We start from the raw sequence: 18,432 nt of genomic DNA, 5'->3' as shown, positions 1-18,432 counted from the left end.
CTGGGTAGGTGGAGGGGCCAGACTACTGGACCCATACAACCAGGCCTGGGTAGGTGGAGGGGCCAGACTACTGGACCCGTACAACCAGGTCTGGGTAGGTGGAGGGGCCAGACTACTGGACCCGTACAACCAGGCCTGGGTAGGTGGAGGGGCCAGACTACTGGACCCGTACAACCAGGCCTGGGTAGGTGGAGGGGCCAGACTACTGGACCCGTACAACCAGGCCTAGGTAGGTGGAGGGGCCACACTACTGGACCCGTACAACCAGGCCTGGGTAGGTGGAGGGGCCACACTACTGGACCCATACAACCAGGCCTAGGTAGGTGGAGGGGCCACACTACTGGACCCGTACAACCAGGCCTGGGTAGGTGGAGGGGCCAGACTACTGGACCCGTACAACCAGGCCTAGGTAGGTGGAGGGGCCACACTACTGGACCCGTACAACCAGGCCTGGGTAGGTGGAGGGGACACACTACTGGACCCGTACAACCAGGCCTGGGTAGGTGGAGGGGCCAGACTACTGGACCCGTACAACCAGGCCTAGGTAGGTGGAGGGGCCACACTACTGGACCCGTACAACCAGGCCTGGGAGGGGGGGGCCCTACGGCCCGTCCCGGCCGGGAGGGGGGGGCCAGACTACTGGCCCGTCCCGGTCTGGGTGGGGGGGGCCACCTACGGACCCGACACCAGGCCAGGGGGGGGGGCCAGACCGCCGGCCAACGCCCCCGCCCCTGCAGATGACGATGAGGAACTTGACCAGCAGGAGGGCCAGGTTCTGCTGCTCCTGCTCCAGGCCGTCCGAGGCCTTCTGGACACACTGGAGCAGCTGGTGCCGCAACACCTGCAGGATGTTGTCTGGCAGCAGGGTCATCACTGGAGGCACCTCCTCCAACCTGGGGAGGGGGGAGAGAGAGAGAAAGGGGTGAAATAAGGGAAATACCAAAACACACACATCCGCACAAATAGTATGCAAGCAGACGCACACACACGCCCTGCCATCCAGGACATTTATACCAGGCGGTGTCAGAGGAAGGCCCTAAAAGTTGTCAAAGACTCCATCCACCCTAGTCATAGACTGTTCTCTCTGCTACTGCATGGCAAGCGGTACCGATGCACCAAGCGCACACAAACACACAAATAAACCCACCCAAACTTCTAAGGCCTTCAGGTACGTTACACACATTTACACTACATTCACACACATATACCTAAGCAACACACCATGATAACCTTTAGACTAGTATTTGCTGATAGACTAATGTCATGAAACCATCCCCTGTACTGCTACCAGTATAGCTGTCTCTGTCCCCTTCTGAAGACAAAGGTCATCAGAGAGGAATGGGTTATTCCTCCAACCAGACCAAGCAGAGCCCAGATGAGCATTCCCAAATCGGGGTAAGAGCGTATCGCTGGGAAAAAGCAGGACAGCTGCGGCAGAGGGGGGAGGTGGAGTGGGAAAGGGAGAAGGGGGAGGGAGAGAGAAAGGCACGGCAACGAACTGACAAAACGGCCGTACTGGCAGATCTAATGGAAAGTAATGTTTCCCCTTGCTCCACACTTCACTGTCTCCAGTCCCACACACACAGACCACACAGGCTTACGTAACCATCATCTGACAGGACTGACTGGGCATTTCACTGGTCATGTGACCAGACCACAGCTGGAAGAGCAGAGGAGCACATCACCTCTCACTCGCTCTCTCCCTCTGTCTCTCTCTATACTGCATGTGCTTCTTCTCCCTGAACGCTCTCAAACAATGGATGCGGCCGTGCATACATACATACATACATACATACATGTACAGAACCCTCACACCAACACAGATTCCAGAGCTGGTTAAAGAACACCAACACAGATTCCAGAGCTGGTTAAGGAACACCAACACAGATTCCAGAGCTGGTTAAAGAACACCAACACAGATTCCAGAGCTGGTTAAGGAACACCAACACAGATTCCAGAGCTGGTTAAAGAACACCAACACAGATTCCAGAGCTGGTTAAGGAACACCAACACAGATTCCAGAGCTGGTTAAGGAACACCAACACAGATTCCAGAGCTGGTTGTGGAACACCAACACAGATTCCAGAGCTGGTTGTGGAACACCAACACAGGTTCCAGAGCTGGTTAAGGAACACCAACACAGATTCCAGAGCTGGTTAAGGAACACCAACACAGATTCCAGAGCTGGTTAAGGAACACCAACACAGATTCCAGAGCTGGTTGTGGAACACCAACACAGGTTCCAGAGCTGGTTAAGGAACACCAACACAGATTCCAGAGCTGGTTAAGGAACACCAACACAGATTCCAGAGCTGGTTGTGGAACACCAACACAGGTTCCAGAGCTGGTTAAGGAACACCAACACAGATTCCAGAGCTGGTTAAGGAACACCAACACAGATTCCAGAGCTGGTTAAGGAACACCAACACAGATTCCAGAGCTGGTTATGGAACACCAACACAGATTCCAGAGCTGGTTAAGGAACACCAACACAGATTCCAGAGCTGGTTAAAGAACACCAACACAGATTCCAGAGCTGGTTAAGGAACACCAACACAGGTTCCAGAGCTGGTTAAGGAACACCAACACAGGTTCCAGAGCTGGTTGTGGAACACCAACACAGGTTCCAGAGCTGGTTGTGGAACACCAACACAGGTTCCAGAGCTGGTTGTGGAACACCAACACAGGTTCCAGAGCTGGTTGTGGAACACCAACACAGGTTCCAGAGCTGGTTAAAGAACACCAACACAGATTCCAGAGCTGGTTAAGTTTTTCTGTCATGCTGCTCACTTGCATCAAACATACTGTACATGTAGCCCCAGCTAGATTTAGCTGAGATTGGGTGTGTACTGTGCACACTTAACGCAGACACATGCAGAGGTGTGGACTCGAGTCACAAATTTGATGACTTGAGACTCAACTTGATGGAAAATAAAATAACTTGAGACTTGGAGCTTAGGACTCGACTGACTTGAGACTGATAATCGGGTTTTGTAACGTTTTGTCACATTTTGTGGCACAGAGTCTCCGTGAATTACTCTCCACGCAGCCCGAGACAGTCTCCCACAAAAACAACTGCTGCACCCAGGCAGGCCGTGTGATCCTCCTGCACACAGGCAGGCCGTGTGATCCTCCTGCACACAGGTGTGATCCTCCTGCACACAGGTGTGATCCTCCTGCACACAGGTGTGATCCTCCTGCACACAGGTGTGATCCTCCTGCACACAGGTGTGATCCTCTTGCACACAGGTGTGATCCTCCTGCACACAGGTGTGATCCTCCTGCACACAGGTGTGATCCTCCTGCATACAGGCAAGCCGTGTGATCCTCCTGCATAAAGGTAGGCCGTGTGATCCTGCTTGCTCTGGACTCCAGACAAGTTTAAATGTGACATGATATCCCTTGTTGATATTGACTACTAACATGAGTGACTTTCAGCTCAAAATGAAGGTGCAAAACATAGTCTATTTCTGTATCTTGTGTTTTGAAAATGCGTCCCCGTTTATGACCCTAATTTCAGGCTACATTTGCACAGCGATGGTGTGCGTTTGCATGTGTGCGTGGAGGCCGTAAGCTACTTTTTAGGGGTCACGGGTCAAAACATTTGAAAACCAATGAGCTAGAGAACAGATTGTTGATTTGCTGTACAGCTATAGGATTGGCTGCAGCACAAACAGCAAGAATATGAACCGTTTACTTTACAAGCTCACCAGCAATGGGGCATCAAGCAACAACTACTAGCATAGACCTACTGCTCTTTGGTATGTCAACATCGCTTGGAATTAAACAACCTATGAAGCCTGCATTAGGAATTTATTGTTAAAATGGATTATTGCATAATCCAAATGTGCTATAGATAAAATAATGAAAAGGGCTGTCTGATGGCCTCAGTAAATAGATAAGTATTTGTAATTGAACAAGTCATTGCCTGTATAGATGTTTTATGTTTTTTACTTGACATGACTTGCTCTTAGAACGCACGACTTGGATTGACTCGATATTCGACCCGTTCTACTTGGGACTTGACTTGAGACTTGGACCTTGTAACTTGCTTGTGACTTAAATAATAGTGACTTGGTCCCAGCTGTGGGGCTATGCTTACCTGGAGGGTGGCTTCTCAAAGTCCACGTCTAGACATCTCTCATAGGAGCCAATGAAGATCTCCAGCCACAGCTTCAGGTAGTCTGGGTCCCTCTGTCAGAGAGAGGGATGGAAGGACGGAATCAAGGAGAAGGATGGAGAAGAGAGGGTGAGGTGAAGAGGTGGGGAGGATGTAGGAGGAGGAGAGGGGGGGGGGTGAAGAGGGGGAGGAAGAAGAGGAGGGAGAAGGAAAGAAACAGATGTTAGTGGTTGTCATGTGAGAATAGAGAGATAATGATTCCACTAACTGTAGTATGTCATGAGGGGCAGATTACTGTAAACTCAGGTAGGTAGGTGAGTGAGTGAGTGAGTGAGTGAGTGAGTGAGTAATGAGGAGTGCACCTGTCTGCCTGAAAAACAGGCATCGCCACATTCTCTACTCCCGAGGGGAGTCACGAGCAGCTGCCGTTCAGACATTTCCTACATTCCTGGGAACAATGCAGAGAGCCAGAGGCCAGCAGCACTGTTCACAGACAGACAGACAGCACATCACCCTCCCACTCTGAGAATGCCAGTCATCTCCACACCCCGGCTAGCCTAAGCTCTATCTCTGCCCAGGGTGGGGAGGTATAGAGGGAGGTAGAGAGAGGCAGGACAGGGGAGTTCCAAGGCTTGCCTGACTGACACTGATTCAGGTCAAGGGGGACTGATATGAGAAAAGGCCCAGAGTATTACTGTTGAACCAGTAGGAGTGGTAGGAATGAATACTGCTGTGTCAGACTAAGTGTTGTTCAATAAGGCACTAGGCTATATTGTTTGGTGGGGCAGTAAAGTGCTTAGTAGCATTTGTTTGACAAAGCAGTGTTTCTACACTCCTGGGGTGTAGGCTATTCACTACAAATCAAAAGGAAGCAAACGGACCGAAACCAAGAGGGATTACCAGAACTTGTCCAATAAGAAACGTTGGTTTCCGTTGCTACGGTGTGCAGTAATGAATAAATAGACCCCTGGCATGTGCCTGCTTCGTCCGTCAGAGTGTAACACCGGTTTAAAGAGAAAACTCACCAGACTGAATGTCAGTCTGCACAATACATGGTGTTCATTCGTTTGCTGTCGCTGCGGTGTTTTATAGTGAACACCCACCGTCCTTTTAGCCCTTTTCCTCATGTAGAATCAGTTTGCAAACTACGGACGGCCCTCTGTTCAGGGGTGCTACCTACTCTCAGCCGGCAGACATTCAACCATCCTACCAGTCTGTCCGTGCCTTTTGGTGGTTTTCTGATGACGCCCAAAGTTCAGTTCCATGCAAATGACCATGTTTCTTACATCTAGCCAATAGTATTCAGGGCCCTATAAATGTGCAGTAAGGTTGGTTTTGACACTAGAGCAGGACAGGTCTAGGAAAGACTCAGCCTGCTGCGTGTCACAGGTCCACAACAGGAAAGAATTCCAAAAGTGAGGTCATCAGAACAGCAAGTGACTTGACGGAGCGTTTGAGAGGGACTTGGATACAGAGTTCAGTACAAGTGTCTGTGTATACTGGAATCAACATGGTTGTACAGGAAAAACATATGACGATCTGGTTCATTCCGCTCTGAATGCGTGTGTTCCCTCCCCTTGACTGTGTGAGCCAGAGCAGGTTTGGGCACCAGCCCCAGGGAGTGTGTGAGTGGTTAGAGAGAATGCCCTCTTTCACTGGGCAGCCGGGGAGTAGAGATGTCCACTGAGGGCTGAGACAGGGAGGGCAGAGAGAGCAGAGAGGGACACACCCTGGGCCTGCTTGGTGTGGCTCTGTTTATTTGAGGCACCACTGCTGACCCAACACCAAGCAACACTGGCTGGATGAATTCAGATCAGATGAACTCAACATCTGGGTAGCAACCTATTAGTAATATCTTTGAAACTATCTGACAGACTAATGATTGATGACGCATTTACTATTTGTGTGTTTTCTTATGGTCAGCTGGTTTGAGGGGGTGGGTAATCTGGGTTTGCTGTGCCCAACATGTGACCATCCATCCTGATATCATGACCACCCCCTCCCAGACTCTTAATAACACATGACCCCATGTGACCTTCCCAACAGGGTGAATTGTGGGTTTTTATTAGTCAGCTGGTTTGGCAGGGGGTTAGACTATAACTTACTTTGTACCAAGCATGTGACCATTCCTCATTAAATCATGACGACCCCCCTCACTGAATCTTAATAACACATGACCATGTAGGACCTCACTAGCCTGAGCCTACAAGGTTATCAACATCAATCTTTCCTCAAGGAGATCCCATCGAGACGGACCCTGCCCTCCTCACCCTACCAAAAGGGCATGGTTGGCATGGTGACCAAGTATGACTGCTAGAGGAAATGGTGAGGGGCGACTCAAAACCACAATGTTTACTGTAGATGTCCTGTTCCTAACAGTTTCCCTGTTTTACCACAATGTCTACTGTAGATGTCCTGTTCCTAACAGTTTCCCTGTTTTACCACAATGTCTACTGTAGATGTCCTGTTCCTAACAGTTTCCCTGTTTTACCACAATGTCTACTGTAGATGTCCTGTTCCTAACAGTTTCCCTGTTTTACCACAATGTCTACTGTAGATGTCCTGTTCCTAACAGTTTCCCTGTTTTACCACAATGTCTACTGTAGATGTCCTGTTCCTAACAGTTTCTATTTTACCAATGTCTTTTATGCCTTCATGGTCCATCTACGGTCACCTTCTCCTCCCCATCAGTCTCCAGTACTCACCATCCTGGGATTGACTGATGTCACGGCACCAGTAGTATTTATAGTGCACACATGGGAGGGGCTAAACCGCGAGGTGTGGTCGATATATAAACACTATGACATTACTGTTGTTGCTGGTGATATTTATAGCACACAGTGAGAGAGGAGGGAGAGGAGGGAGCTCCGAGCCGAGAGAGGAGAGCCGAGCCGAGAGAGGAGGAGAGCCGAAAGAGCCGAGAGGAAAGAGCGGAGCGAGCCGAGAGGAAGAGCCGAGAGCGGAGGAGCGGAGCGAGCCGAGGGAGCGAGCCGAGAGGAGCGAGCCGAGAGGAGCGAGCCAAGGAAGGGCAGAGATCTAATTGAACAGACTACGTAGTCACCAGAAACCACTGCCGTCGGTAGTCACCAGAAACCACTGCCGTCGGTAGTCACCAGAAACCACTGCCGTCGGTAGTCACCAGAAACCACTGCCGTCGGTAGTCACCAGAAACCACTGCCGTCGGTAGTCACCAGAAACCACTGCCGTCGGTAGTCACCAGAAACCACTGCCGTAGGTAGTCACCAGAAACCACTGCCGTAGGTAGTCACCAGAAACCACTGCCGTAGGTAGTCACCAGAAACCACTGCCGTAGGTAGTCACCAGAAACTACTAGGCTTGTGTTGTTGCTACTTATGGATTCAAACAGTGATTGATGCTACCATGATCCTGATGTATAGTTACACAGGCCTACAGACCTAGTTAAAATGACAGAATATTTAATGTAGGCCTGTGTCTATGGTCTCATCATCTTAGTGGCTATAAGCACAGGAGGGGCAGACAGGCCTAATGATAACGAGCTAACCACATACACATCATGCTTCCTGTAGTTCAACACTACAGGGGTATGCTTCATGTTGTCGAGAAACAAGAGCCATGTCTTTCCCATCATCGAGAACCAGAGGGATGAGTTTTGCATGGTCGTGTTTGATGCCTCGCTGCCATTGTGGTGTTAACAATGCTGCTAACTCTAACTCTGGGACGATACTCCAGGCTGATGACAGTGACACTACACAGCCTGCTGGGTAAGAGGATCGTAATGTGACCGTCTCAGTGGTCGTCTGCTACCTTTTATCTCCAACATGAACTGGAGTTAAAAGACTGGTGCTTTCCCAGTTAGCCGACCCACAGATTTACAACAGCCAACACATGTATGGAGGGGGCTAGGCTAGTTAACTTTGGAGGAAAGAAACTCACTGCGGGTTGTGTTCATTATGCAACAAACAGAAACTGACTGAAACAGGGAGGCAGGGACATCATGGATTCATCCAGTAAGAAACCTTCATTTTTGCTTTCCATTTTAAAACATTTTTCAGTTACATACCCTAATGAACACGGCCCAGGGGGTTAGGCTTATTGCATATCAGACAGGCCAGTATTCAAGTATCACACATTCACCGAATTGAGTTGGAGGTGAATGAATTAGTGTCAAAGCCTTTTACTATGACCTACAGCTACAGGATAAACTAGTTCCTGACCGCAGCGCCACTACTCCCTTTAATTAGGCTGCTCAACCGCCAACAGACCAGGGTGACTTACTGTGATGACTCTGTCAACCTCTGGCCCCGTAGTGTTGACAGCCCTGCTTGGGTTAATCATTATGGAGGTGAGTAACAGTTCAGTCACACTGATCTAATGGAAGTTAGAGAGCACAGTGGTACTGGATATTTTAGCTAGGTAACCTTGCCTGAGCCAGAACGGCCCATAGGGCAGGGGACTATCACCTGTTTCTGTAGTGTGAGGCAGCTTTAGGATTGAGTACGCAGCCTTACAATTTCATGGCGGGATCCTAACCCCAAGGTCAAGGACTTGGTCATTTTAGCTTAACTACGCTCCCATTATTGTTCATATGTCATGCTGTGTTAAAGGTCAGTTATCTTAGTACAATAGGGTGTAATGAGCCTATCCCTCAATGAGGTGTAACATCATTAACCTGCGACACTGAAGTGTATGGCTTCTTTAGGGCAAGTGGAGACAATGGGCAGCCTCACACAACAAACATTCCGGAGCCGATTTAGCTCACGTGACGGACTACAAGTTCCCCTTGCTCCTGATGTATCCTGGGAACCCTGACACACACACACACACACACACACACACACACACACACACACACACACACACACACACACACACACACACACACACACACACACACACACACACACACACACACACACACACACACACACACACACACACACACACACAGAAGAGGAGACCCCTGAGCCAGTGGTGACATTGCGGCCGCTCTGGGGGAGGTAAAAGTCCTTACAAATTATTTAAGCAATTTAGGCAAAGCCTCACAGGTTTGTGGCCACATGCAGAGTAAAATACAGGCCTGCTGCTGTAGGAGATTGAACTTCTAGCCTACTGTCTGACCCAATGTAAATACACTCCCTTAATAGAACAAAGATGATGTGTGTACTCTCCACAATGCCTGCCATTTAACACAGGACTGAGAAGTGAGTGCAAGATCAAGTGTGTTCTCAATGTTTTGTACACTCAATGTACACGTATTGTTTACAAAGCAGGTGACAAATCAAATCTGGTTTGATACTAAACTAGCCTGGTCCCAGATCTGTTTGTGCTCTTGTCAACTCATGTTGGGCATGACAATGAGTTAAATGGAGTTGGCATGACAACACAAAGACTGGCACTCAGGCAGGATCATTCTAAAAACTTGTGCCATAGCTCTTCCTGCCCTGTGTCGTGTGGGAGAACAGGATAGCGCAAAAGGCTAATGCTTATGAGAGGGTTGTCCTTTTGAGTGGGATTAAAGAGGGAATGTGTTGACTGTAGTTGAGACTCACATCAGCAGAGGCTCAGGCACCAAGCTGTGATTGGTCACCCAGTGCAATGAAACAACTGTAGCTACTACAGTCAATCAAGGGGGAAATAGGTCTAGCTAGGTTGCAATACAAAACAGAATCTATGGAATTGTATTATACCCTTCTACATACCACAAGACGTCACTCAACTAAAATCTAAATACCAGGAAACAGACTTTACACATTGCAGGACAGTCCAGCAGCTGTTACTGAGAATAGTGGAGGAAGAACAGGATGGCTTAAAAATCCAAACCCGATTACAATTCATCATCTTGGCCATGTTCTGTTATAGTCGCCACCCGGCACAGCCAGAGGACTGGCCACCCCTCAGAGCCTGGTTCCTCTCTAGGTTTCTTCCTAGGTTCTGGCCTTTCCAGGGAGTTTTTCCTAGCCACCATGCTTCTACATCTGCATTGCTTGCTGTTTGGGGGTTTTAGGCTGGGCTTCTGTACAGCACTTTGTGACATCAGCAGATGTAAAAAGGGCTTTATAAATACATTTGATTGATTATCACCCATTACGTCATCTCAATATACCACAGCTATTGTAATAGCTTGGTTACCTTACAGTCTGGTCTTACTGACATGACAGTACACCGAGTTTATGCTCAGAGATGGGCACAGATTCTAATGCATGTTTTATGTGTCAAACAGATCAAGAGAAAGGTTTGTTTACCTTGTTGCAATACAGCATCCAGACCTCGTACAATCTTTCATTTGATGCCATTCTCCACGGCGCGTGGTGGGCTTCCAAACAGAGGTCAATTCTCCCGATTCCTCATATTGAGCCCCTAGCTAGATCTCCTCATTCGGGCATTGCTCGTATACATATCGATTTGAGATGTTAAGTGAAATGTCACAATGAAAGACAACTCCGAAAATAGTTCAAATACCTTCCTACTTAGAAAGGAAAAACAAAATATTCAAATGTAATCCCAGTGGCGGTGTTTCTTGATATTGGAACTTCCTAAAGCACTATTCCATCGTGCATTATGGATTCCCAAGGTTTCGCGTTTCCTGCTGTGGTGAGATTTCCACGGTCAGTCGCACTACGTCCACTTCTCGACTCATATGCCACTGACTCTGCCCCTCTGTGGAAAGCCAAGCCACAAACAAAGTTAGTACGTCAAATACACAAGTTCTGTGGCGCCAGTTTATAAATAGTTAACAGCACTTGTTTATAAACACCAGTAGGCTATACCTTTGATAACGTTAGCTGACTGGTTATGATAGCTAATTTAACTTGCTGTAAACAAACCCTATGAATCAGCCATCAGCCCAGGCACGTTCTGTTCAATTAGATCTCTGCCCTTCGCAAGAGGATACAGCTGACGAAATAAAACACAACAAAGCTAACTAACGTTAGCAAGCTAACTTGGGGTTGCAATACGCAGAAAAACGCTCGAGTTAGCAAAGTTACTTAGCTAACAAGCTGTCATTGTGAAACAAGGTGGCTAATATTAATTAACTAGCATTATCGTTCTTACCTGTGATGTGTCAAAACGGCGAAGCCTTTTTTTCCCCGTCTAACGTTACTTCTCAATTTGACACAAACGACGAAACGAGTTTGTGAATTTGCTTGACCTTGCCCTATAACTTAGACATTTAGAAATGTCACCACATAAACAATGCAAACGCACGCATTACTAACGAAAACGACAAAATGTTACAGCCCATTCCTGTACACTGGGATAGCTACAAACAACACTGGCGGTTAGTGCTGTGGCACTGCCACTCGTGAAGCTGTCTACAATGTGCGAAACGCGGCCAACTACTTCCTGATGTCAACTTTTTCAATTTTCAGAGTAAACGTTCTCATTTATTAAGCCCAAGGGAATCTTTTAAAAAATCGTTTTTAAAACAAAACATAGGTAGAAGTGTATAGTGATAAATAATAATGTTGCCAAAATTGCCCAAAAAACCTTAACGATTAACAATTAATTTATATTAAAAAAATATATTTAAAAAAAAATAGAACTGAACTGAATCCAAACTGGATTTGGCCTAAATTAGCCTACTGTTTTAGAGTTTAGACAAAATACAGCCTACAAACATATGGGGATACTTACAGAAGACTGGCAAAGCCAATAACAATAAAAACATATTGATTGGGCTAAACCAGCTCCACAATGAGCAGGGGTGCACATAACTCAGATCGTGAATTTAGTTTGGATTTTTTTCTTTTTATATAAATGGGAAAAGCTAAACAATAACTGATTTTCATTAAAAAATAAAAATAAACGTTGCTTTTATTTTGACATGTAAATCCGGAAGTCAAAATAGTTTTGTATTTAGCTGTCGTCAATTGCCTTGCTAGGATAGGCTGAGTAAGGGGAGCTTTGAATATAATTACATTTATTTGCGGCCACAATATATATTTCAGAGGCAGAAGACATTCAGCTATACATGTATGTCTATGGAGGAATTATTGAAGTATTTTTCTTAGGCTGCAGAGTTTGCGACAGTCATCAACCCCTTTACGTTGCCGATGTGGAGCTCGTGGGTCGTTAGGGGTGGGTTGGTTGCGAGGGAACCGAGCTTACATTTGGCTGTGATTGGTTACTTTCAGCTGATCACCATGTTGTTATGCAGTTACAGCCTACTAGGGTAAAATTATAGGAGATCCTCAGTCGTACATCATATGTTATAGGAATCTGTCAGGGGATGACACTGTCGACGACGTCGCACGGAACCATTGGTTGATATATGCAACATCTGAGCAGGGGAATGTGACCATGATGTGGCAAGCTGATACTTAAAATACCTATCCAGGCTTTGTAAGATCTAGCATGCATCATCAACAACTGGGCAGAGGAACATAGGCGTAAGTATGTCTAAACCCTCTGTCTATTTCTACAATTTCTCTTCTTAAGATCTGTTTTTACACCTAACCTTAAGCACACTGCTAACCTTATGTCTAAACCTAACCTTACATTAAGATAATAAAACACATTTTTGTTTTCTTGATTTTTTTTTTACAATATAGCCAATTTCGACTTCGTGGCTGTGTTAACTAGTGACAACCGAGTTCCTCCAGCTTTCTACTCACAGAGAGCAGGGGCAGAAGGGTTTAAAGTATGTTTTCTCATGACCCACTCATGAGAAATTAAACTTCAAAACCTTTCTTCTTGAGAAATGGTATTATGGTGTGCAGATAATTTGATTTCTGCCTGATGTTAACGAAATGCATGAAAATAATGAAGAATGCAGCAAACGCTCCAACTTGAAGCATATTGATAAAACCATGTCTATGTATTCATTCATCTACACATTTAGTCCTTTATTTAATTATTTTTGGCTCTACCCTCTGCTTTGTCTGTTTCAGCCTGTTGACCACGTATCTGGTCTGCTGGAGGGCCTGGCTGGGGCCACAGTGGCCCTGCTGCTTCTGGGTTTTGGGGCTTCTGATTGGGGCAACCCGGTGGGGGAACAGGTCCTGTACCACGCTGTGTTTGTAGTCCTTCCAGCGGCTGTGTTCCAGGAACACAGTGCACAGCTCATTGTCGCTACACAGGAAGATAACACAAAAGCGCTATTAATAATATATGCCATTCAGCAGACGTTCTTTTCCAAAGCGACTTACAGTAATGCGTACATTCTCCCTAGCTAGATCTGAGAGGATTAGATAGGTATAAGCAATACAGTGAAAGTTCCACCTTGCCCTCTGTGGATTGCTTGCCTTACACCTATCTAGTCCTGAGTCATCTTAGATTTACACAAACACCTAATGGGTAGGGGCTAGGGGTTGTTTCTGGTGCCCCGTCTTTTCTATGAAGTGCACCAGTAAGGGCAGCCCATCTGAACTGGTATCCATTAGTCTCACCTTGGGTAGGTTTTCTGCAGGGCCTCCAGCTTCTTCATGGTGGTGTTGTCCACCAGCTTGTCAAAGCGAGTCTTCTCCACCCGCAGGATCTCCACGCTCTGGCTGACCAGAGTGAACCTGTGACAGTCTCTCTGCTTCGACGGCATCAGGTACTGGTTCAGACCCTGAACCACACCACACAGCAGACACACAGAACCATAGAGTTAGAAAACACTAGAGGAAGAGTTCAAGGAAGTGATTACAACTCTATGCCCAGAACACAGCATGACATGGATGTCATATTATCATGTTATTACATGGTCATCCATGCTGAACACAAGGCACAAGTACCATACAGGTTTCTTCCAATGTTGATGTGGGTAATGTCTGGATCTCAAGGCTACGTACAAATGTGCTGCTCTGATGAAGGGTGTCGATCAGGAAACAGGCACTAGTGGGCAGGTCTGCAGGAAGTCCTCTGGGAGGACGTGGAGGATTATTGAGGAGGACTTTGTGTTTTATGACACTGAGGAAGAGTAGAACAGACAGACACAACTTATCACCGGGCAGCGAACTAACTGGACACAGCTGAGATGCAGCGACGTCACTGATGTGTGGTACGTCCAGGTAAATACACTGTGGCCAGTTACATTACCTTCCTGGTTGGTTTGTCAGCTCGCCTTTGAATCCATGTGTTGGCAAACATGTACCTCTGCTTACTGAGAGAGAGGGAGAGGGAGGGAGAGAGAGAGAGAGACAGGCATAGACAGAGAGATGGAGAGAGAAAGAGAGCGAGATAATGTTTTTTGTTTTTATTGTTCTTCAACATGTCATTGCACAAATGTTATAATCTTACTCAAAACTCAATATAAACAACAGACACATTTTTTGAATAAAAATAAAATAAGTGTTACTCTGGTTGTTATAGGATACAGGGAAAACTGAGGTTGCCTAGAACTTAATGCTGAAATGTGAACTGTGTATATTGTATGCATATTTTGTGTGTCAACACATTACAGTAGGATTGTATTATAAACACGTGCCAGTACCTGAGTCTGCATACTGTTTTAGGAGGCGTTGGTAGGCACTGCAGGAGGTAAGATCCACCACTCTCAACACGTCACATTGGCCCTGTAATGGAAGCATTTAATATCAAACATCTCTGCCTGCAACTACATTACCCAACATTCCCCACATGTACTGTAGGCCTACAAGTTAGCCCCCCGGTTACCTTGCCAATGAAAATGATGTTGCCCATGTCGTTGGTGTCCTTGACGACCACGTGGCCGTAGCGAAATTAGCTCGGCCTTGGAATGGTCAGCCATCTGTTCAATGAGAGAGTATGACCAGGAGGACACTAGCTGGAGTGACCTGGGAGAGAAGGGACACAGAGGTGAATAGGTGGAAAGAGGGGCAATATGACTCCCGGTGACTTAGAGTTACAAACACCGTTTGTAGTGGGAGTTCAAGGTGCTGCTCAACAAAGACAGGTTGGTAGCGGGAATTCAGGTTGGCCTTCGCTTTTCAGTAGGAAAGTCGGAGTGGTGCTGCTCAACAAAGACAGGTTTGTAGCACGGATTCAGGGAGGCCTTCACTCTTTAGGAAAGTAGGAGCGGTGCTCAACAAAGACAGGTTTGTAGGGGGTATATATTCAGATCCTAAAAAAAATTCTGGCTGCAGAATCTCATCGGAAGAAACTGAAGCGATAGTAAAACATCCTATTATCTCACCGGAAGAACCTGAAGCGATAGTCAAACTCCCTCTTGAGCTCTACATCCATCTTGTTAGCGAAGAAGTCTTCCTTGTCGACCACCATGAGCTCCGTCTCCTCCATGCACACAACAGTGGCATTCCTCCTCAGCGTTTTGATCAAGGCCACATCCTGACAGACAACAGTTACTGACCATTAATAATCACAACAGTAGCCAGTAGCCTAGCTACGGTCAGGTGTGCTATTTCATGTGGTTGAACCTACTCGTCTGCGTTGCCCATCAGGCTTTGAATGTATGTGAGGTATGACGTTCGCAAGAACCCAGATATCTTTTTCCTAAACACTAAACAATATCACTACCATTCTCACCACTACTACCTCCACTATCACTACTATGACTATTGATAATGATATTGCCTCTTAAAAAAATTGCTTCTACAAAAACATATAATTGTTAGGGCTCACCCCGAAGCTCATGCCCTTCTAGATGAGGATGGGCTCCTTATCCACGAAGGCACTGCTCCCGTCGTTGTCCTTGGTGACGGCCAGTAGCCCAGAGAACACAAAGTAGAAGCTGTGTCCCCAATGGCCCTTCTTAATGACCACTCTGCGACGCTCCAACCTGCAGGCATAGCCGCGCGGGGTGATTGGTAACTCTTTATTTGTTATCTATTAGGATCCTCATTAGCTGTTGTAAAAGCAGCAGCTACTCTTCCTGGAGTCCACACAAACCATGGATCATAACATAATACAGAACATTAGACAAGAACAAACTTGTAAAGCATTTATAATGCCTTGTAAACATATTTGTAGTCCCTTATGCAGTCATAGTTAAATATAACAGCTGTGATATTATGGCTTCTTGTTGTTCGTTAATGCTTGTACTACTGTGTCCGTGGGAACCAGGGCTATCGCTCAACGCAATCCATTTCGATCTACGCTGTCTACAGATCGATTTATAATAAAAAATGTCGGTCGGAACCAGTACCAGAACCACGCAGGTCCCCTAAGCTGAAGGGGACTTTACATCTAAGTGGTTAATGCTTTATTGTACAGTTAAGTATAAAGCTCTATGACTGTCACGGTCGTGATAATAGACGGACCAAGGCGCAGTGTGTGTTGAGTTCCACATCTTTATTTGCAGTGAAACTTCCAATAAACCAACAACGAAACGTGACATCAGTGGCGCAACATACACAAAACAATATCCCACAACGCAGGTGGGAACAGGGACACCTTAAGTATGATCCCCAATTAGAGACAATGATAATCAGCTGCCTCTAATTGGGAACCATACTCAAACCCAAACATAGAAATATAATCGACTAGAACACCCCCCTAGTCACGCCCTGACCTACAACACCATAGAGAGCCCTCGGGTCAGGGCGTGACAATGACTGCATCTATAAAGTCCTATGAATGTTTAAAGGCAATACAACACTTCACAAGAAGCCACTTCAACTGAAGTGTTACCGGACTATTATAGCCTAAAACAAGGGTTGTGTTTATTAAGCACTAAAAGAAACCAAACTGACTGAAACAGGGAAGGACTATACTACCAAGACATTTTCCATTGCGTTCCCTAAGGCAGGGGTTTCCAAACGTGTTCACTCAGGCCCCCCTTCATTACATTTACATTTTAGTCATTTAGCAGACGCTCTTATCCAGAGCGACTTACAGTAGTGAATACATACATTTCATTTCATGCATTTTGTGACTGGCCCCCCGTGGGAATCGAACCCACAACCCTGGCGTTGCACACACCATGCTCTACCAACTGAGCCACAGGGAAGACCATGCGGAAGACACATTTCAGTTGAAGGTATTCAATAGTACAACTGACTAGGTATCCCCTTTCCCTTTCCAGCATTGGGGAACATCCGGCGCCTCGTTGTGCACGTTGCATCTATTTCTATGGGCACAAGCACTGTTCATGACACAAACTGTTCACACCCCTCTTGTTGGTGGAGAGAATTTTTCAGGGTTAAAGCTTATTTCCTGCAACTCTGCACATTTTGTCTTGGGGTGAAAAGAACATTTTGCAGTTTTAAAGCTCATTTTCTTGCAATTGATTGACAGGGGATTGACCTCTAACCTCTGATAGCGAACCACCCTGGCCAGAAGGAGTTGCAGGGTTCCACTGTAGCGACGAAACATGCTCACAGAGCTCAGCATGTTGTGAACCAGCAACACCTCCGACTCAGAACGCTCCTCTGGGCACTTCCGCATAATCTCCACCAGCAGGACAGGGATCCGGTCCTGGAATGTTCCAGACATAACGCTCACACACGTATACAAGCACACATACGCTCACACACATTCACACATAGCATTCACGCTCACAGACAAAGACAGAGACACACACACGTATACAAGCACACATACACACATAGCTTTCATGCACACAGACAGAGACAAAGACACACACGACACGACCACACACACACCCAAGGAGAACAACATTCCTTACAGTCATAAACACAGTATTTTCATACCCAGCATAGGTCTTCTAAATTCATACGGTCACATTACCTCTTTCACTTTGAAGTGGTTCAGGTCAAACACCAGATTTTTACCCTGCAAGAACAGAAATCAATGTTTACTTTCCAGTCTTTCTGGATATCAAAACTGTAGCTTCTTTCTCAATCTCCCATCAAGACCACTACATAAACCTGGTGGCCCGTTAGCCCAGCAAAACACAGCACCTTATCACTTCCCCTCAACAGTACCACTCTCCTACACACACACACACACGACCCACCGTTCCCCCGGCCGGCTGGTTGGTGATGGTCTCCCGGAAGTTGAACTCTATGAATTGGCGAGAGTTGGAACGGGACATGAAGTAGCGGCAGAAGCGAGTCATCAGGATGACGCTGCGCACCGCCCACTTAAAGCCTAGCTTTCCCCGGCATGGAGCAGCCTGCACCGGGGCCGAGAATAACATCTCTGCTGCCTGCTGGAAATGTAAAACCGCCGATGGCTAGAGAAGGGAGGGAAGAATGGAGAGAGAGAGGTCACTACATTGACTGGCTAGAGGAGGGAGAGAGAGGTCAATACATGGACTGTAAGGTCATTGGCATTGTCACTACATCTCCTAAACACCCATGATCAGAGGACACAGGTTGACCTGAACTATGAACTAGAGTGGTATACATAACAGGACATGCTGTTGATAAGTAGGGAGGGGTTTATGTGGCCAGATCTGAAGGCCTAAACGTGAACTAAGAGAGTCTATGGAGAGCCCTGTTACC

The 18,432-nt window shown here is 46.7% G+C and overlaps 1 protein-coding gene and 1 long non-coding RNA gene across 2 annotated transcripts; both read right to left on the bottom strand.

Moving 5' to 3' along the window:
- Window positions 1-601: 601 nt before the first annotated feature.
- Window positions 602-11,454, bottom strand: LOC145861055 (neurobeachin-like protein 1). The gene is made up of 4 exons (XM_082962429.1): window positions 11,156-11,454; window positions 10,345-10,759; window positions 4,103-4,194; window positions 602-893 (listed from the first exon to the last, which is right to left on the bottom strand). The coding sequence occupies exons 2-4, from the start codon at window positions 10,393-10,395 to the stop codon at window positions 602-604; spliced, it is 435 nt and encodes a 144-aa protein (XP_082818555.1). The 5' UTR covers window positions 10,396-10,759; window positions 11,156-11,454.
- A 2,426-nt stretch (window positions 11,455-13,880) lies between these two features.
- Window positions 13,881-14,847, bottom strand: LOC106573852 (uncharacterized). The gene is made up of 4 exons (XR_014380990.1): window positions 14,702-14,847; window positions 14,520-14,601; window positions 14,126-14,189; window positions 13,881-13,996 (listed from the first exon to the last, which is right to left on the bottom strand). It is a non-coding gene; the product is annotated as an uncharacterized LOC106573852 (long non-coding RNA).
- Window positions 14,848-18,432: the final 3,585 nt, after the last annotated feature.

The sequence above is a fragment of the Salmo salar genome, chromosome 16 (assembly GCF_965601325.2).
Source record: "Salmo salar chromosome 16, fSalSal1, whole genome shotgun sequence".
NCBI lineage: Eukaryota > Metazoa > Chordata > Actinopteri > Salmoniformes > Salmonidae > Salmo > Salmo salar.
This window is presented reverse-complemented; position numbering and strand designations above follow the sequence as displayed.

Excerpts from the sequence above, each read along its gene's own strand:
- LOC145861055 (XM_082962429.1), bottom strand. The coding sequence starts at position 10,395 with ATGGCATCAAATGAAAGATTGTACGAGGTCTGGATGCTGTATTGCAAC. Across the intron at positions 4,195-10,344 it reads GGATGCTGTATTGCAACAAG|AGGGACCCAGACTACCTGAA; the intron begins GTAAACAAACCT and ends TCTCTCTGACAG. Across the intron at positions 894-4,102 it reads TTTGAGAAGCCACCCTCCAG|GTTGGAGGAGGTGCCTCCAG; the intron begins GTAAGCATAGCC and ends CCCCCTCCCCAG.